The sequence below is a fragment of the Bos indicus x Bos taurus genome, chromosome 15, assembly GCF_003369695.1.
Source record: "Bos indicus x Bos taurus breed Angus x Brahman F1 hybrid chromosome 15, Bos_hybrid_MaternalHap_v2.0, whole genome shotgun sequence".
Lineage (NCBI taxonomy): Eukaryota > Metazoa > Chordata > Mammalia > Artiodactyla > Bovidae > Bos > Bos indicus x Bos taurus.
The window spans coordinates 30,382,042-30,403,727 of NC_040090.1; the positions used below are offsets into that span (position 1 = coordinate 30,382,042).

Genomic DNA, 21,686 nt, shown 5'->3' on the forward strand with positions numbered 1-21,686 from the left:
AAAAGGTCTGGGGTAAGGACAAAATCTTGAACAAGCTTCCAGATGATACTTATGAATGCTGCTGACCACAGGCCACTCTGAGTAAAGGTCTTAACTATAGTATGGGAGTGACATGATAGGAACCCTACATCAGTTACTGAGAGAGTTAACCTGTATTAACTTGTGTAGTCCTCAAGACCCTATGCGGTAAATACTGTTGACCTCTATTTTTCAGATGAGGAAACCAAAGCACAAAGAGCGAAAAGTACTTAGCTATCTGATACATCCAGTAAGGGATGGGCCTTAGGTTCTAATTTAGGCAGCCTAGCTCCAACACCTGCTAAGACTCCAACAATGTGTAGAGAGTAGCCAGGGGAGGGGCTGTGGCAAGGAGAGGAGGAGACATAGAATAGAGAATGGATGGCAGTTGTGAATGTAAGAGAGGAAGCCATCAAGGACACTTTGGCTGCCTTGTTTAGACCAGTGGAGAGATGGTGGAACCTATCACTACTGACCTAGGAAATATGGGAGAAAGAACAACTTTTAGGGGGAACGTAAGTTCAGCTTTAGGAATGGTCAATGTGAGTGGCTTTTGGTCATCTGGACAAGTAGACAGACCTAAGTGTCTATAGAGTTGAGGAGGTGCTTGAACTTGTAGATAGACTTTGGGCATTAGCAGATACGAAACTCTGAAAGCTTGAGGTCATGTGAACAGTGTACAGACTGTCCTGTTCTAGACCAAAGTCAACACAGTACACAACTGGAAGAGAGAAGATTAGAATCTAGTCTCCCTGGCTGCAGTGGAGGCTGACTCTGTCCATTCTAATGGGCATTCTGGCTCTGGGGAGCAGGCGGAGCATAAGACGTTAATGGGCTGCAGGAAACAAACAGGCTTTGCTGGAGCTCTATGGTGACTAAATCCAATGAACTGTCCCCAACCCCTAGATCAGAAGAAATAAGGACAACTCCATAGAGAAAGACCAGATAAAGGTTGGGAGATATTTATTTTCTTTAAACAAGGTCATAAATAACAAAGAAACAAAGAAGGTCCCAGACTTCGGACCCTGAAGCAGGACAGGGATAGGAAGTTGAGGGGTCAAAAGGTGGAGGGGGCTACGCATCACCTAAGACAGTCACAGAGAAGATGGGCTGCAGGAGACTGCCTCTCCCTACCCTTGGAAATGGCGTGCCTGGGCAGTAGGGAGGCTGAAGTGCTGTGATGAGGCAGCTGGAAGAGGGCAAATGTTGAGGATGCTGGACTGGACTGTTTCTATGAAGGGTGACATGGAAACCACAAATGACTAAGATAAGCTGTGGGTCTAGAAAAGGCAAGCGGGCACTCTGCATACCTCCAGGGACCAACTATGAAAATGGTTAAATCTGCTTCTTAAAAACAACTCCACGGGCCTTAGCCGGTGGCTTTGTGCATGGGCTGTAGTCAACCTGGGTTGCTTTATGGCAGGTGAGGGCTCAAGAGGCCCCTGGAGCAGCCTGGCCTCAGCCCAGGGCAGGTGCCCAGACATGTGGGAGTGGGACGTGGGCCCTCCCCAGATAGGAGGCCATGTGCTTGGACTGGCTGAGCCTGATTTTCAGGCTAGTTTCTTGTGATGCTATCCACCACCCCTCCCTCTACCTAAGGATGAGATCCTGACCTCTCTGGGTCTTCCAAGCCTAGAAGAATAAGACGGGGATAAAAAGGTATCCGACTGGTGTTTTATTTAAAAGGGAAAAATAAAGACCATCTTGCACATGGTCTAGCCCATGAGGTAGGGCAGGACCATGGCAAGAACAATCTCAAGCAATGGAGGTCCCTGTACCTGGGGAAACATGGGGACCCAGGTACATGACCTAATGCCAGGAACAGGGGCCCAGGGTGGCGGTTCTGATGGAGGCTTCACCCAAGGCAAGGCAGGGAGGACAGGCAAGAGCTATCCCTGAACAGGGAAGGGAGAGGAGCTGGGGAGCCTTAGACTGGGGAGACCAATGTTGATCGAAGGCCCTGGAAAACAATGCTTTGGGCAGGAATACACAAAAGGGTTTGTACATCTGGGGATGCCCGTCTACAGGGAGCCGGTGTCACATGGTCGGGCGGGATGGTGAGGAGGAGACAGCGGCATCACAGTGGCCTCTGGTGCGATGTATTTACAACAGAGCTCAATGTTGAGGGAGGGAAGGAGAGCAGGTCACTAACAGCCAGGAAACACACTGTGAAGAGTGGAGAGAGAATGGAAAACAAATGTGACTGTCACTGGCTTACCCTGTCTCATCCAGGAAGCGCTCCCTAATGATCACCATGGCCTTTGCACATCTCTCCACCTCTTCTCAGCCCATCCAGGGCTAGACACAGGGTGTGCTCTCAATGTACGGCTGATCAGACCACAGCTTCAAACGGGCCAGGGCCCCCAGACACTGCTTACTGAGAAACTAAGAAACTTACTGAGAAACTTTATTGTTGGTTCCTAGGATCCATCAATGGTCAGCTGCTTGAGGGGTGGTCTGACATCAGGGAATCACTGTGGCTCACTGTACCAGGCCCTGGCATTTTCAGTGCCCACCTTGCTTTGTCATCCAAACCACTTAGGCCCTGGCATTTTGAACTCCGTGATGTAGAAACTGTTTATATTTCTTCAACATTTTTTCTTCAAACTTTCTGAGGGTGGGGAACAAGTTCCCTTGGACCATAAAAGAGACTTTCCAACTGGCAGGCATGACTCTTCATATGGCCTGTGGGGCTCTGTGAGGATGGGGCCTTCTGCAGCAAAGACTGGGAGCTCCTTGAGGTGGGACCAGGACCATGTGGTTTGGGTCACCATGCCTCTCTTCCTCCTCCTCCTCCACAAAGAAATCTACTGTGTCTCCCAATCTGACAAAGAGTTTCCCAAGATGAAAGGCATCCTTTTTCCTCTAGACCAGTGGTTCCCAAATGGGAATGACTTTGCCTCCCTTAAGACATTAGGTAAAATCTAGGAACATTTTTGCTTGTCACAACTGTGTGTGTTGAGAGGGTGCTACTGGTTCCTAGAATGCAAAGTCCAGGGATATTGTTCATCACGCTACAGTGCGCAGAACAGCCCCACCAGCACAAAGGATTACCTGCCTCAAATGTAAACAGTGCTGAGGCTGGAAACCCTGCTCCAGATGTCTACATAGCCTCCTCAAGGCCTGCCTCACCTTCCTCAACAGCAGAACAGGAGAAGGCATATAGAATTTTTCTAAGAGCCCGGGAATGGATAATTCCCATCCCAGCCTCCACAGGAAGGGGCATCTCAAGAAAAAGTACACATCACAAAGGGGGTAGGGGACTAGGCACTGTTTAATGTCAGTTTAGCAACAACTCACTGGACCAGAGCACACGGAAAGAACCAACCACGGCTTTGCAGAAACACACACGCTGGGCTCTGTGTTGAGGAGGAAGAAGAAAGGCGTGGTGACCTAACCCAGGCAGGGGTAAGGCAGAGATATTTACAACCTTGCAAATATCTCCTTGTTGGGGTACTGCTGGGCTCTTTAAATCTTTGTACTTCCTTACCACTGGAATCCACCGATAGGCTCTGCAAACCTGTGCCGAATCAGGAAAGTGGCAACAGCTTCAGCTACCTGCAAAAGGGAGAGATATTCCAGGCCATGTTAAGGGTAGCTACGGGGTTCAGCCTTGGAGGTCCTATGGGCTTCTGTTGGAAGTTAAGGCATTATAGTGGACTCATGGTCCTGCAGTTCTGGGGAGCCTGAAAGCAAAAGGACCTGGGTCCTGCAGGGATGGCTCCAGAAAAGTCAAGAGGAATGATGTGAAGGCTTAGTTATCCCCGTAGTTACAAAGCACTTTTTTCCTACAGGAGGAGCACATATTAATTCCTAACTGTGTGTGTTTTAGGGAGCAGTGTCTACCACCGTTATTCCTTCTTCCATCTGGCTTTTGGGGATAATAGAGAAGCAGAGCTTACAATCTTAACCACAGTGTGTTAGTCACTCAATCGTGTCCGACTCTTTGCGACCCCATGGAGGAGGCTCGTCTCTCTCCATGGGATTCTCCAAGCAAGAATACTGGAGTGGGTTGCTATTCCCTTCTCCATCTTAACCACAGGGCCCTGGGTAAAACAGCAGGGCACCAGTAGCTCCTCAGCCCATACACAGAAAGGCAAGACCAAAAGCAGCTGCCAGGGAGAGGTCTGGGGTGCTGGTGGGATTGCATGTGTGTGGGCCCCACAGCAGCTGCTGCAGCAACACAGGCTGACTCAGAGGCTTATGCTGTCTTCTGTGAGATCCACAGTTACTCTCCCAGTTGCCCTTTTACAGGCATCCAGCACCAGACTCACCTTGTCTGGAGCATCCTCATGGACTGCGTGGCCACACTGGGGCAGGACCTGCATCTGGAACTTCCCTAGGGAAGATATAAACCAAAGCCACCTCAAGGACTAAAATGGTCCTCTCCTTACCATCTTTGCAGCCTCACAGGTCACGTTAGCAGGCCAGGACCTCCCCATCACCCCACCCCAACAGTCTGGACCCAATTAACAAGCCTGTGAGGAAGATGATAATACTTGACATTATAACCTTGAGCAAATCATTTCCCTTCACTTCTTCCTTCTGCACCTACTTAATATGCATTTACTTTGGGCCAGACACATAGAAAGAAACAGTTCCTATTTACACTACAGTCTAGTGGGAGAGCAAAACATAAAACTCAGATTTTAATGCAGCATATAGTTCCTAGGCTAACACTAAGCACATGGAACTGGACAAATACAGGAATTGGGTCTTTGCAATAAAACAGGGATCCAGGAAGGCTTCCCACACAGAAAAAGTAACTTACACAAAGCAACAGAGGATGAAATGGTATTTGCTCTTGAGAAGAAAAACTTTGGCATGGTGCTCATGAGAGTTAACAATGAGGCTGGAGATGTAAGTGGGGGCCTTATCATTAAGGGATTTGTAAATTAAAGATTTTGAGATTTATTATTACAATAATAAGTTACCATCTGAGTGTTTAACTATGTTCCAGACGGTACTAAACTACTTTTTCACACTGTCCTGTATAACACTGTAAGCTCAAACAAATGTGATCATTTTATTAAGAGTGGACAGAGATGACTGATAAAGCAAGATCTCTAAGGAGACCAAAGAATATGGAACCCATCCCTGGCCATCAAGGCCATGAGACATCCAAGCAGAGATGTCCAGCAGGTTTGATACATGGTCCAGGTGTGGACCCCAGGAGAGGTATGAGTCAGAGGGTTAGCTTTGTGAGTTATCAGGGTGTAGATGGGAACCATGAGATTGCCCAGGGAGAGTAAGTAGAAAAGAAGGAAACTTAGCAACAGAATCTGCTTAAGCCTGAAACCTTGACCCTGGAGTTGGCACCTTTTTTTCCTATAACCCGAAGTTGCCAATGCCTATTGACTTCACCTTTACCAAGCCTTGCATGTGCACTAAAGCCAAGAGCTTCCATGAAATCGGTTCCACTGCCTCCACAGTCATCTGGCCAGCACACCTGAACCTGAGCACATGTCACTTTCCTACTCATTACACCTCACAATCCCTGTGAGGCTGCCATCAATTTTCTCATTCTACAGATTGAGAAAATTAAAGCTAAGGCAGGTCAAGTAACTTGCCCAGGGTGAAAAAAAATTAGTAGGAAAGCAGCAGTACTCAAACACAGTTCTCCCAACTGCAGAGTCCTAGCTTTTACCACCTCATCATGTTGTCTTCTAAACAGAACTTGTATCTTTTTGTATTTGGGTTATCTTGGACCTTTCCCTTTCCTAAGAATTCTAACAATAATAAAAATACTGATCAGTATTCAGAATATCTCCTTTCATAATACATCTGCACACAGTACTTTATAATGCCCCTTTCAAAGACACTGTATCACTTTAATTCTTACAACTCTGAGGTCTATGTGGTAATATAATTCCCAATTTAGACAGAAAATTTCCACATGACTTTGCCCATTTCTCTGCCCTCAGGGGACCTAGGAATGTAATTTCTTCATAACTTACCTTGCATTTGGCCAATAGTCAGATCTTTATCCAATCTATCAACACCTAGAATAAAATAAGAGAATCCACAAGTAGCTTACTTGAAAAGGCTGTATGAAATAGGTTTTGCTGTTATGAAGTAAAAATTGTTACAAAGTGGTAAACATGATGACCTTCTCAATTCATGTTAATGCCAATCCTAACTTCCTGAGTGTACAGTCTCACCACATGAAGCTTTCGAGGCTGATGTTTCCCATAATCACTTTGCTTGTTTAAGCTGCTTTCTGAAAACAGGCTTTACTTTTTAAATTTCCTTTTTACTCAGAATATCCTTATACGACTCAAGGAGAAGGACTTGGGTTTGACCAGGTACAGAGACCAGGCCAGAATTAGGTCATCCCTGGTGGATGCTCATGCTTAGTTTTGAATTTGTCAAAGGAAGGAGAAAGGGCACAAATGAGTAAGGATGGTATTTCACTTTGGAAGTCGCTACCCATATGGTAAACACTTTTAACAAAGACATACTGAGATGACAATATACATACACTGCTAGGGACTGAACTGTGTCCCCCCGCAAAATTTATATGATGAAACCCTAATTCACAATGGGACCACATTTGGAGATATGAAGGTAATTAAGGTTAAATGAGGAAGTAATTAAGGTTAATGTCACAAAGGTAGGGCCCTCGTAAGATTAGACTGGTGCTCTCGCACTCTCTGCCACGTAAGAGCACAGTGAGAAGGTGGTGGTTTGCAAGCCAGTAAGAAAGCTCTCAGCAGAACCTGACAGGCTGGAACCCTTATTTCAGACTTACAGCTTCCAGAATTGTTTAAGCCACCCAGTATTTTGTTATGGCATCCCAGGCTGACTAATACATACACATGCACACTTACCAGCCAGGAGCAGCAATTTAGGAATAGGACAACTAAGAAAGAGATTGGATAAGCCTCGGAACCAGCCATCCCAGTATTTTTCTGTTTTTGCCAGTTCAATTCTCCAAGTGTATGGATGGTCTTTCTTGGTCTGAAGGAGTAAGAGCAAGTTTTGAGTCTCTGAGGGCAATCCCAGGAGGAACAGGAAAAAAACTAGGTCCGTGGGAAAAGGAAAGGGAAAGAAACTAGCACATATTAAGGTCCTACCATGTCCCAGACATTTTAATATACATTTAGTCTTTATAACAGCCTTGTGATATAAGTTATTGTTGTACCTGCATGTTTAGATGATTAGAAGTAAACTTTTTACTTTTATTAGTTTCAGTGAACCTAGGAAACTTTCTTAAGATCACAAAGCTAGTAAACTGGTACAACCAAGATTGAGCTTCTTATACTCAACTGGCAAAAATAACACATTATCAAAAGAATAACTACAAAAACCACACTGCAGTATGGAAAAATGCTTATGACGTAACATTAAGTGAAAGACGCAGAGTACAACATGTCATTTAAGTTAGGGTTACTACTGGAAAAATACAGTGTGCTTTGAGAAAGGACTAGAAGGGAAAACTGAAAATATGTTGATAAAATATTTTTTCTTATATTTTTATATATGACGATGATACGATGTAAACATGTATGTTAGTGTGTGAGCGTGCTCGGTCGTGTCCGACTTTTTGCAACCTCATGGACTATAGCCCACCAGGCTTCTCTGTCCGTGGAATTCTCCAGGCAAGAATACCAGAGTGGGTTGCTGTTTCCTTCTCCATATGTAGGTTTATTTATATAAACAGTAATTTATATATAATTTAAATAGTAATTTAAAAAGGAAATGACCAAATATAACAAAATCTGTTAAACTTCAATATAAAGTAGATGGCACAGAGTATGTGCCCATCAAATACAAGTTGAACAAATAAAATGTTCTCTACACTTTTTTGCATCATGAAAATTTTGAAATATTATAACTGAAATAACTAGAATACCACATCAACCACAATATGAAAATCTAGAAGTGAACATGAGACAGCATATATTGTGTTAAAGATCACCAGATGGTTGAGATGTTCATGTTACCCAAAGTGATTTGTATATTTAACACAATCACTTTCAAAATCCCAATGGCATTGTTTGCAAAAATAGAAAAATATATCCTATAATTCAATATGAAATATTAAGGGATTAATATTAATTTATCCATTAAATTCATATGGATATTAAGGGATCCCAAACACCAAAACAATTTTAATAAAGATAAACAAAACTGGAGGACTCATACTCTATTTCAAAATATATTACAGTTATAGTAATCAAAACAGCACAGTACTGGTATAAAGACAGACAAATAGAGCAATGGAATAAGCTCAAGAGCCCAGAAATAAACCTCATATATATGGTCGAGTGATCTTTGATAAGGATGCTGAGACCATTCAATGGGGAAATGACAGTTTTTTCAAAATTCAGCTGGGGAAACTGAATACCCACATGCAAAAGAATGAAGTTGGACAATATATAAAAATGAACTCAAATGGATTAAAACCTAAATATAATAAGAACCTACAACTATAAAATAAAGTTGTAGGTTCTTATAAACTTTTTAATAAAGCAGTCTTAAAAAAGAGATTTATGCATAAAGAAATATCTCTTGGACAACCAAAATAATGTTTTTCCTTTTTTTTCCTGTATTTTAACCATTATATATTAGAGTCCCCTCATCCCCAATAAAAATGTATAGCTTGTTTTCTTTCACAGAACAGAATGGATGCGACTGACCTCTTCTGTATGTCTCAGGGCCATTTCAAACACAACTTTTATACTGTGCTCAACAGAGATGCCCCTAAGAAGCTGTGCCTGGTTTTTTGTGTTGTTGTTGCTACATTTAATTGGCATTACTAATACTATCTCCATCATTTTATTTTTCCTTTATTGTGGTATCACTGACATACAACATTGTTGAAGGTGTACAGCATGTTGATCTGACACATGTATACACTGCAGCGACTACCACCACAGCGTGGTAACCACCTCTATCATGTCACGTAATTATCATTTATCTGTGGTGGGAACAATTAAGATCTAGTCGCTTAGCAACTCTGTAGTTTATAATACAGTACTGTTGCCTATAATTACTACTGTGCATTAGATATCCAGGACTTATCCACTAACTGCAAGAAGTTGTGACTATTGGGGTTTCTCTGTGTCCTTCCTCAGGTGGAGACTGTCTAGCTAAGTTCCTCACTGATTGATGTGCCTCAGTTTGTCCTCCTAATGGAACTGCTGGAGTTCATAAAACCCCATATATTAGGGCCTATAACAATGATAAGAAAAAAATGAGTTGCAATTAAAAATCAGAGGATCTGGATGTGTTTTAGCACTAACATTTACAGGTTGACCATAGGCAAGTATCTGCATCTGAGTCGCAAAACTGTTAATATTTACAATGCAGAGACAAAATGAGAACTAGAGATGTTAATGTGAATCATCCAGTATAGATCCTAGCACACAAAAGGGAAAAAGTAACTGACAATTTGTATCAGAGTTTCAAATCTACTAAACACTATTTGATTACCTTGGACAATTCTTCATCTCTTGAGTCTCAGTTTCTACACTGTTAACATGTGAGAAAAGATCTCTCCTCACCTCACAGACTGTGGGAGAGCAAACTGATCACGCATTATTCATAATTTTGTGAAATCCAAAAAGTTACAAAGTATTATCTTAAGGATGACAAGAAGATCCTCACTAAATTAAAAATACTGTTTTAAACAGTGTACTCTCCTCCTTGCTGACACTAGCATCTCCAAATCCAAAGGAATATGTGGTGTACACTGAGTCCATTCCCTGTCATAAGTAAGACAGTCATAATCCATCCCTGAAAGTCTGTGGCTCACACTCACTAATCATTTCTCAGAAAAGCACCCCTTCCCACAACCATCCTCAAATCAGTTGCTCAGCAAGTTGTCACAGAACACTTACTATGCACACAACCTTAAGCTCTATGTTGAGGGAAATTCACACATAACATCAGTTCCTCTGCTCCAAATACATAGGTTATTTTTGAGGGGAAACAATGCTTGTTATTAGAGGACACTGAACCTGTATTATAGGAATGACTATTAGAAAACCATATATTATGAGTGTGGCCTAGGAAAATCAGTTATATGACTCAGTCACAACTTCAGAAAAGAAAGTGCTAAGTTGTGTCCTACAGACTGTCAGTGCTATACTGCGGAGGGACTAATATAAACTGAGGTCAGAAAGCTTCCCAAGGAGATACACCCTGAAAGATGGGTAGGATCTGATCAGTTTTGTGTAGACTGGTGGTAGGAAATGGGAGATTTTCTCATGAGATAAATCACAGGAACAGAAGTAGAGGTGAGAAAGGGCCTGATGAGAGAGCAGTTCTCTCTGAGGGTAGGGTAATACTCTACAAAATATTCCAATCTGTCAGAGTTATAAAGAAGTGCTTTATGCTTTCAGCCAGAGCCACTACCTTCCAGTAATTTGCCAAAATGACCAACACAAAGAGAAAGAGGAGGGGCAACTGCTACACGTTCTCTAGGCCTTTTTGAAAACATGGAGTTGTTCCTTTGGCCACATACACGCAAATCTACTAAGAGGGTGATACTGTAAATAACAAGGGGATGGGTACTGTTCAAAAAGGAATGCCCCACAAATGTTACCAGGGCAAAACTGGGAGTCTACAGTGTTATCCAGCATGCTATTGGCATCACTGTAAACAAACAAGGGCAAGATTCTTGCCAAGAGAATTAATGTGCGTATGGAGCAATCAGGCACTCTAAGAGCTAACAGCTTCCTGAAATGTGTGAAGGAAATGATCAGAAAAAGAAGGAAGTCGAAGAGAAAGGGACTTGGGTTCAGCTGAAGCACCAGCCTGCTGCACCCAGAGAAGCACACTTCATGAGGACCAATGGAAAGGAGCGTGAACTCCTGGAGCCCATTCCCTATGAATTCATGGCATTTTGGGTATAAAAATAAAGACCTGGATTGTAAAAAGAAAAAAGAAGTGTTTTATATCTTATAGTTAATCTAAGTATCTATTATGATAGTATCTTTGTCCCTTAAATATCTAATGATGGACAAAAAGAACAATGTCACCTTCCTTTCCCCACCTTACACACTATCCCATCCTTCTAAGAATACTAACTTTCACTCACCTCCATGTCATCTTCCTTTTTCCTCTTGTTTACTGACTCACTTCCTTCTTCGTCTTCTTCTTCTTCCTCTATGATTCCTTCCACTATAGATTTTGAGCCTTCTGGACTTGTAATTCCTTCACACCTAGGTATTAAAAAGAAAAAAAAAGTGCTATCACACACCTCTCTTCTACACACAAATTACCTTAGAGAAGCTATTTATGGGTTTTTATAATCAAATACTAGTTAAAATTTAACAATGCTCTGGGAGGAGGGTGTGAAAAATGTGCATTTAAAAGTGTACAAAAGTGGAAGGTCATGGCCAACATTTCACTATATTCCAAGGGCTGGTTTCTGGTTCTTGCACCGATGAATGTTTTGTCACTCAGTCATGTCCAACTCTTTGTGACCCCAAGCACTGTGACCTGCCAATCCATGATCCACGATCCATGGTCCACGGGGTTTTCCAAGCAAGAACACTGGAGTGGGTTGCCATTTCCTTCTCCAGGGGATCTTCCCCACCCAGCGATTGAACCCAGGTCTCCTGCATTGCAGACAGATGCTTTACCGTCTGAGCTACTACTGATCCACAGAAGGTAGTAACCATTTCCTGAGGCATGGTGACAAGAGTTTTATTGGCATTATCTTATATAATCCTCATAGCAATCCCCTAAAATAGCTCTGAAGAGTTAAAAAATTGTCCAGGATCATTTAGCTCATGAGTGGATGCGGCTGGGAAGCAGATCCAGGCCCAGTTAACTCTAAAGCATGGTGCATAGTACAACATGGCTGGAACAGATTGGTAAAAGGCCCTCACTTTTAATTAGCTGACAGAAACTGGCAATTACAATAACCAGGGCCAGATAAACCTTAGAGATTACTGCATCTGATCCAACCAATTATTGTTGTTTTGCATCTAAAAATAATATCTCTTTATTTTCTATAATTAGGTAGAAAAATTATTACAGGAACAGCTGGTACCATAATTTCTTTTAAAGAGAACTCGTTGAACAAAAATACATTGACAGGTGTTAAAAGTAAAACCTCAAGAGCCTAGGTAGCAGCTAGGGCCAAGGTCTGTTCTTCATGATAATCTATCATTTTGCCCTTGAAAAAGGAGAGAGAAGGGAGACGAGGAGAGAGAACAAGCAAGATAAAGAGAGACTGGGACAAACTGAAGGGTCAGTCAAACTTCGGGTATAGATTTTTTAAGAATGGTAACTTCTGTCTTCTCTACCAAACCTTCAGTGATGTGTATGTTCACAAGTATTTTGTAAAGTGGGGGTTTTCTTAGGAACTTGAGGTGTCAAGTTTCACAATTAGGTCAAAGTATTAACAAAACAATATGTGCTTTGGGCTTCCACAGCAGTAAATTGGGAGGTTCAGGGGAATTACACCTAGATCAAGAAGGGCAGGAAGGTTCCAGTGGGCATCTAAGTGACAATTAAAACACAGATTCTTACACACACAGTTTTACATATTTAGAGAAAACATCACTTGAAGTAAAAATGTAAAGATAACTGAACTACCTGAATACAAACCATGTAACTCTTCACTGCTTAAACAAATCAGATCTCAAAATATTCAAGCACTGAAAAATGAGCAGTCTCACAGCTTATTTAAAGCCTCTGCATTGTGCCTGCCAGATATTACTACTCAAACTGCTCTTTTGGATATAAAATCCATCATGTAGGCCTTAAAGTCAAATACACAGGAGTTTGAGTTCTAAGAATATGAGTTCTATCATTCATTAGCTATGTGATCCTGGGAAAGTCACTTTACCTTTCTGAACTTCCATTTCCCCCCATATAAAAGAGTTACCTTGAAGAGGTATTGTAAGGATTAAATGAGGTAGTGCAAATCAATGAATGAAATGAATGAATGAATCCAGGTAGTTATCATCAATGGCCACTAATATTAAAAACAAACAAAAAAAAGACAACCAGACATTATGTGCTTCCTAACAGCAGTACACGACATCACCTATTGCTGTTGCTGTTTAGTTGCTTAGTTTTATCTGACTCTATTGTGACCCCATGGACTGTAGCCCACCAGGCTCCTCTGTCCATGGTATTTCCTAGGCAAGAATACTGGAAAGGGTTGCCATTTCCTTCTCCAGGGGATCTTCCCAACCCAGGGATTGAACCCAAGTCTCTGGTACACATCTCCTGCGTTGCAGGTGGATTCTTTGCGAACTAATAAAAAACCAAAATAAAAACAAACGAACCTGAATTTGATCAAACCTGTGACCTAGCAATTTACAGAAAATACAAGGAATAAAGGAACATGTTAAATTACACCTTAAGGAATCAATCAGCAAATCTAGAGTGTGGGAGATTCTACAGAGCAAACAACCAGGTTTCCTCAACAAATAAACTGCCAGGGGGAAAAAAAAGAGACAGAAGGGTAGCCTATAGATTAAAAGATACTTAAGAGATTTATCAATCAACTGCTATGTATAAATTCCTATTATAGTTCTGGTTTGAACTAAAAATAAAAAGACAATCAGATACATAGATACTAAAGACATTTGATGATATTAATGAATTGTTCATTTTTTTAGGTGTGATATTGGTCTTATGACTGTGCTTAAAGTGTCCTTACCTTTTAGAGCATACTAAAATTTTGCAAAGGAAATTATATCTGAAATTTTTTTCAAAATATTTTGTCCTTAGGGGAAATAAATAGGGGCACAGATGAAACATGAGTTCATAACTGTTGAAGATGGGTAATGGGTACATTGGGATCATTCTATTATTCTATTTGTGTATGTTTGAGAATTTTCCATTATACAAGGTTTTAAAATTACACAGTGTATATAAAATGCCGTGCACAATGCCTGGCAAAGAGCAGGCATTTAATAATGCCATTATCATTTTCATCCACCTTTGTACTCCCTGTGTGTCCTGGTGGGCAACCTCTTCCCAATTCACCTGAAGTTTATTTTGTGACTACACAGCAATACCCAGGACTCATGTAACCCTATCTAGGAGGATCAACTGGGCTAAATAATCTTTCGAAGTCAAGCGTTAGTTGCTCAGTCATGCCCAACTCTCTGATCCCATGGACTATAGCCCGCCCAGCTCTTCTCTGTCCATGGAATTCTCCAGGCAAGAATACTACAGTGGGTTGTCATTTCCTTCTCCAGGGGATCTCCCCAACCCAGGGACCAAACCCAGGTCTCCCACATTGCAGGCAGATTCTTTACCATCTGAGACACCAGGGAAGTTAAATAATAAATAATCTTAGCTCACCCTTAAAATCTGACTTTCACTCAGGCTGTGCCAAAGCTTTTTATAACGTGATTTCCTCACAACCAGGTTTGGCTTAGGAGACTGTTACCAGAATGAAACCATGGCTGCCAGCACCAGAGTGAACGCTAATCTTCATCTTTCAACACCTATAGTTATGCTAATAAGGTAATCCATTATTATACAGAACAGGGGTCCCCAATCTCCAGGATCTAATGCCTGATGATCTGAGGTGGAGCTGATGTAATAATAATAGAAATAAAATACATAATAAGTGTAATGTGCTTGAATAATCTCCAAACCATCCCCCCTCTGCCCCCCAGTCCATGGAAAAATTGTCTTCCATGAAACCAGTCCTTGGTGCCAAAAAGGTTGGAGACCACTGATATAGAAGACATTATTTGGCTTTGGGATTTCTGCAAAAAAAAAAAAGAAGAAGAGAAAATCTATACAACTGGCCAAACTGAGTTCTCTTATAAAAATTATCTAAAATAATGAAGGTATTCACCAACATGGTAGAATAGATGTATGACCAAAAAAGCAACCTGTAATTCCTCATTATGTTTCAGCCTCTAACCAGTGCAAGGGGGAAAAAATAAAACCTACTGTTTGACTTGGCCAACCATTGAGACACGGGCAGACTCCAGATTTCGAATCTGGCCACTCTTCACACTAGAAAAGTGAAACAGGAGAAAGAAGGTTATTCCTCTTTATCTTATCATATCAGCAGGGTCAAATCAACAATTTTGCGATTCTGTGGGAGCTACTAAAAAGGTGCAGTTATCAATGTAGCTTACTATGGAGATTACCACTACTTCCCATTTCGTTATTATGGTGATAAGCCAAGCAGTAAAAATTAAGGCACTGAAATCACTTAAGTCCTGGCAATATTTACCAAGAGGTAGATACCATATCCCATGCCTGAGCTCAAGAAGCACATAATTTAGTGGGGAGAAAGAAATGAAACAAATAATTTTAATAGAGTAAGGTTCCAATGAACCTCATTTATTTTGAATGAAGTCAGAGAAAACTTCCCAAAGTCTTGCCTAAACTGAGGACTTAGGATAAGTGGAAGATAAAAGAGGGTAGTCAGAGTAAAACAGGCAGAAGGCACACTGTGAACGAAGGTACTGTGATGTGAAAAAATCAGTAGGATGACGATCTTAGAAGGAAGAGAGCAAGGAGGAACAGAGGAGATAACAGGAGAGTGTGACAGAGCAGGACAGGCAGGGGTTAGCTTCTGGAGGGTCTTACATGCCATGATATAGAGGCTTAGGAGCTCACTCTTTAAATAGAATAGTCTTCTCGGAGTTGACTAAGGGTCAAGAAAAATGACTGCCTGTCCCAGGGGACCTGAAAACACTGCCTGAAGCCAGCCAGCAGAACACATTTCTTTAAATCTCATTTTTCAGCTTAAAAAAAAAAATCACATAAAATTTTATACTGTAACCCCCTTTAGATAATGACTTTGTTTCTTATTTTAATGATAAAAAGAAGCAATCAGAATTACTATTTCATTTTTCCACCACCAACTGAATCTACAAATCTACCTGTATTATAATCATATATACTCTACCTTGAAGAGTACTGAATATATGAAGTTATCTCTGTTTCTATTCAAGCCCAACGTTGGGCACTGGTTCAATCCTCTTTTGTTCATGAAGATCTTGTCCCTTTACTCATCCTGTCTCTTATCTGTGTCATTTTTTCCCTTTAGTAGATATTACATAAAACATCTAGTGGATATTATAAAACATCTTTTAAAAACATTTTCAACCCCACATTCACTTCTAGATACTACCTTACTTCTCTGATCTTCTATCTCAAAAAAGTTATCTTACTTACTTTCTCCACTTTGTCACCTCACGTCCTTTCCTCAACCAACATCCCCAACATACATCAGCTTTTTATCTCCTACTTACTTTCAGAGATTTCCTTTGTCAAGGTCACCTTCATCAGGCCAATCCTAATGGTCATTTCTTAGTCTTGACCTCACTTGATCTCTCAGCAGCATTTGACAAAGATCATTTCTTCTTCCAAGAGAGAGCTAACACTCTCTTGCTTTCCTTCTATCTCACCAACTGTGCCTTTTCAGTTTATTTTGATGGATATTGCTTTCGTTCCCAAGCTCTAAATACTGTAGCGTATCCCAAAGCTCAGTACTTGGATCTTTTTTCTATCAACTAAATGATTGCATTCAATCTTTGCCTTTTTTTTTTTTTTTTTTGCATATTCAAAGAGAATATTTTTATTTGACCATGTGAATAAAAGTCCTGATTCCTGCCCCTTGCTGCTGCTAAGTCACTTCAGTCATGTCCGACTCTGTGTGACCCCATAGACAGCAGCCCACCAGGCTCCCCTGTCCCTGGGATTCTCCAGGCAAGAACACTGGAGCGGGTTGCCATTTCCTTCTCCAATGCATGAAAGTGAAAAGTGAAAGTGAAGTCACTCAGTTGTGTCCGACCCTCAGTGACCCCATGGATTGCAGCCTACCAGGCTCCTCCGTCCATGGGATTTTCCAGGCAAGAGTACTGGAGTGGGATGCCACTGCCTTCTCCGTACCTGCCCTCAAATCTGCTGTTCTTTGTCTCTATCATTCATCAATTATTGGGTTAAAAACCTAGTAGTCATCCTTGAATGCTGCATCTCCCCTCACCTGCTCTCCCAACACACAATCCATAAGGCAATCCTATCAGTCTACTTCAAAATACATTCCAAATATGACCATATAACTTCCTCTGTTGCCATCACAGTCTATGCTGACCAGCACTACTCTCTTCTACAATTGTTTCCTACCAATTTCTCACTTTTGTTATCACCCTTCCTCCTCAACTGCTTCCCCTATTCTGCTTTCCTCAAAGCATCTAGGTGGTAGAATCAAGATCCAAATCCATTTCTGACTTCAAAGCCCAGGCTTTTAATGACTACACCCTACTGCCTCTTATTTGCATGACCAAGAAAACAAAAGCAGAAATTCACTTTGCTTTAAATCTTTACTGGATTAAATGGATTGGTCTTGTATTTCAACATCTTGTCCCCACCTCAAATCTGGAATAACCAAAATAGCCATGAGTCATATACTATTCAGATATCCCTCAGACACAAAATAAAATTACCAAAAAGCCGGTAGTATTCTTTCTGATTCTTACGCTCAAAAGATATCTAAAAATCAGTGGCTCTCATAGAACCCAGAACATTTTAACATTCAACAAACAGAATGCTTATCCCACATCTGACACTAGAATCAAGACTCTGTCTCCCCTTAAGAGAAGGTGCACTATGACCCTCAGACTGGGTTGGGTACTTGTCTTCTGTACCTCCTTTGTTGTGTTGTATTTATATAATTACTTGTATGTATTCCAGCTTTTTGATGAAAGGAACTAAGCCTAATTCATCCCCAGTTCTTAGATCAGGTACTGATACATCTCAGGTACCTGAAAAAAACAGTGTTAACTGAATAAATTTTAAAAGCTATCTGTAATAACTTTTTCACTGGTTGTTACTGGGGAGGCAGGCAGGGCCCAAGGTACATGTTGAGCTAGTAGCAGTTGCATTCTCAGTGTGGCTGCTTAAGCCATCTTTGGTACTCCCAAGAGAGCATCTTACATCATGGTAGTAAACAGGGGAGGCAAAAGCAACCGTATCAAACACAAACATCATTCTGGCAAGCCACATTTGGCATGAGATCCTCTGTCCTAGAAGGAATGCCTAAGATACATTTGCCAGGTTCTTAATTCTCACTCGATATCTCTGACTCAGTAAATAAATACATTCTGCCTGCTAAAGCCACCTGCAGTATGGTATATGTTATATGAAAGTACAAAAGAAATAGAGAATAGCTTCTGATCTTATGCAGAAGAGCATTAAGACAGAAATAAAAATTAACAATATAAGCATGTCCCTTAAAGAAGGATTAGAAGACTTAGGGGTAAACAGTACAATGTAATATAGACTTGAAGGTTTTAGCAATTTTGCTGAGGGAATGACCAGGGTGGTTTGGAGGAGTTATAGGAAGTGTTCTGAAGAGGGGACTAGAAATGGATTTTGAGGAATAGGTAGGAAAAAAGGATACCGAAGACGTTTTATCCCAAAACTGATCTCTGTAGGGGAGGGACAGTGTTTTACTCGTCTTTGCATCATTACCCTTTAGCACAAAGTGTTCAATAAATATGTGTTTAATAAATGGTCAAATAATTTATTGAATTAGTGAATAAATTAATGACTGAACAGCCTTTACTTAAGTGGAAACCACAGCCAATTCTATCAGTAATTTCTATGAAAACTATTTAGCAAAGGGTTTTTATTTAGGCCAAACGCAAATAAAAACTGAGAAGGGAACCTACAGCCATCTGTTTCTCCACCTTTTCTGGAACAGAGAAAGTGAATCTAGAATCATGGCACATCAGAGTTGCAAAAGGCCTTACAGTCTCATTTAGTCCAAAATCTCACCTTAGCGATGGGAACAGCTAGATAGCAGATAATCCATAATTGTTAAGATTCTAGGAGGTACTATAGTATATTAGAAAAAGGATGGGTTTTAGACAACTGAGCCAAGTCCAAAACGTTTATTTTTTAAAACTGCTCTTTATGTAAATGTTTCCATACATGATATTACAACAAAGCTAAGGCTTGGAAATTGAACCATTCCCTTCAACTTGGTGCTTGAGCTGATGAAAAAGAAAAGCTAAAACCTAACATTTAAAATATAGATTATATAAATTTGTGGGTTACCTCCATTCAATGGCATTCTCCAGAGACTTGAAGGTTTTAGGACGACCACGTAAGAAATTCTGCATGCTATTAAGTGCATCCATGGCTGTACCTAGATGGTAAACAAAAAATTTTAACCACAGTACTTAACATATTCTGAGTCAACATAACTTAAAGAGTCAATTATATACTATGTATCTGCCCTCAATGACAGAATTAAGTGACTATGGAGGGAAAAAGCAGTTTAAGAAAATTCAGAAGACTAATGTGATTGCCTCCTTCTAAGATGTCCTCCAGTGATTTTTGCCTCCTGGTATTCAGTAGTCCCTCCACATTGAATAGAGCTAACTTATACAAGCAATAGTGTGACTTCTGAGGCTGGATCAGAAAAAAACTGGCAGTTTCTTTTTAAATAGAAATTAAAACTATGGGATGTACATACAATTGAAATATTATGCAGCCATAAACGATGTTTATGTAGAGTTTCTCATGGTATGTAAAATAACTATATAATGTGAGGTAGGGACAAAATGAGTGAAGGTGTGAAAAGTACAAACTTCCACTAATAAAATAAGTCAGTCCTAGGTATGTAATGTATAGCATGGTGATTATAGTTAATAATACCATATTGCATATGTGAAAATTTTTAAGATCTTATAAGTTCTCATCACACACACACACACACACACACACAAATCTGTAACTTTGTGTGATGACATATGTTAACTAGATATATTGTGGTGATAATTTCACAATATACACATATAACAAGCCATGATGATGTACATTTGAAAAGTTAAATGTCAATTATATCTAAATAAAAAAATACTTGGAACGCTTTTGCTACAAAATAACATTTAAAAAAAAAAGATACAAAAGACAGAGGGACATACTTCAAGATGAAAGTCAACAGTAAATAAAGATAACAATAATCTACCATGGATATCTTTAATAAGTCAAAGATTTTGATTTAGTCAGCACTAAGAAAACTTACCTTCCACAACATCAATCATGCACAGACCCAAGAGGCTTGGCACCAGGTTCGACGATGCTGTGTGGACTGCAATAGCACCGCCCATGCTATGTCCAATGAGCATAATTGGAGGAGGGAGGTCCCCATACATGGCTTCAACCACATTGCCAACATCTCTGCAGAGAAGAGAAGGAAGTAAAGCATGGAATATTACTAACAACACTGTAAAAACAGTTTTCTTTCCTAATTCTCTCCTTTGGTCTGTAACTAATAATCCCAGGACTGTAAAGGTCTAATAGACCATCTTGCAAATGCACCTAAGTAAACCTCCTAACACAGTCCCCAGTACCTATACAACAAGAGCTAAGAACCAAAACTTTGATTTCGCTTTACATCACACTTTCACTGTTCCACACATTTAGTACAATTATATAAATATCTACCTTTATTTTAAACCTAAAATAAGCCTGAAACTCTGAACAAATCATTCAACTGCTCTATGCCTCAGTTTCCTATCCATGAAACACGAAAACAATTTTTTTAAGCACTATAATGTAGCGGTTCGACATCAACTGCAAGATGAACTGCAGACCTAGTTTATTTTTTACTGTGTGAACTTGGATTAGCTACTTAATCTCTTAAGAGTTTCAACATCTATAACATGAAGATAAGGATATCAATTACTATTCTGGATTGCTCTGAGGATTACTGAGACACTCAGTGGTGAAAAGAGTACTTTCATCACTTTACTTTGAAAAGAGTAAGGTGTTATACAAATATTAATTATTATTTACAATTTGTCATGTAAATTTGCTTGAAGTATGAACGCAAACTTAGTGTTCTGAGAAACCAGAAAAATGTTCAGAGCTAATTTTTACTGGCTTCTGTTCTAGTCTTTAATTATGAGTCAATCTATTTAACAAAGTCAAACCCCAAAGCTTTGAAAAGGAGAAGTAAAGCAGAAACTTTGTTTTTCATTCGTGTATGGGCCTTCTTTGCTACAGGAAGAGTAAGTAAGGTGTGTTTCTAGAGACCACTGGCTCTACTGTCTTCTGGGAATGAGTCAGTCACGCAACTTTAAGCAGTTTTGTTTTGCTGAATGTCACTACATACCTCAGGCACTCATGCACTGTCAGCCATATAGCAGCTGTGAATGCAGGGACACAGTCTTTCAAATATGGTTCTCCACAGTATTCAGAATGGCAAAAATAAATATTATTTCTGAAGGAATTAATCTTAAAAATCTCATACAACAATTATAGATATGAATAGGATAGTTGCAATATCTACAGACAGTGTGAATGAGAAAGAAGCAGGCCACTCAATTTTATAAGCAAAAACAAATAATTTTTAATAATAAGGCTAAAAGTTTTGGTTTGTTAAGTATAATGAGTAAAATAAAAGGATGCTATGAAAGATTATCTAGTTAGTAACTGGATATACAATTTTGGTAGATGCTATCTAGGGGGATCCTGTTATATTTATTAATACTAGTTCATTTCCTGAGAAGCAGTATAGCATATCACAGACATAACAGAAAATGGAGTATCAGAGTAAGCTGAGCTCGAATCTTGGCTCTTTTACTTTCAGTGGAGTTTCATTTTACATAGAGTTTAGGTTCTAAGTTGATGTGAAAGGCAAAAACCATGCTGTCAGGGCTACTTGAAAACCCACCAACTGCCCATTAAAATGCCCATTTTAAGATTTT

General features: G+C 40.2%; 2 protein-coding genes across 5 annotated transcripts in view; one reads left to right on the forward strand and one right to left on the reverse strand.

Annotated features, from left to right (window-relative positions):
* The window catches only part of P4HA3 (prolyl 4-hydroxylase subunit alpha 3), a 72,152-nt gene that overhangs the window by 49,333 nt on the left and 1,133 nt on the right, over positions 1-21,686 (forward strand). The window lies entirely within an intron of this gene.
* The window catches only part of PPME1 (protein phosphatase methylesterase 1), a 51,516-nt gene continuing 30,794 nt past the window's right edge, over positions 965-21,686 (reverse strand). For 2 of the 3 annotated variants that reach the window (XM_027562933.1, XM_027562931.1), the window contains exons 6-14: positions 20,000-20,154; positions 19,027-19,117; positions 14,902-14,967; positions 11,066-11,189; positions 6,849-6,978; positions 5,976-6,020; positions 4,293-4,357; positions 3,509-3,576; positions 965-2,184 (exon numbers count right to left, since the gene is read on the reverse strand). In XM_027562933.1, coding sequence (XP_027418734.1) covers positions 2,166-2,184; positions 3,509-3,576; positions 4,293-4,357; positions 5,976-6,020; positions 6,849-6,978; positions 11,066-11,189; positions 14,902-14,967; positions 19,027-19,117; positions 20,000-20,154 — 763 coding nt within the window. In that variant the 3' untranslated portion in view covers positions 965-2,165. Of the gene's footprint in view, positions 2,185-3,274; positions 3,378-3,508; positions 3,577-4,292; positions 4,358-5,975; positions 6,021-6,848; positions 6,979-11,065; positions 11,190-14,901; positions 14,968-19,026; positions 19,118-19,999; positions 20,155-21,686 lie in introns of those variants that run through there. The other variant, XM_027562932.1, reaches the window with a different exon arrangement.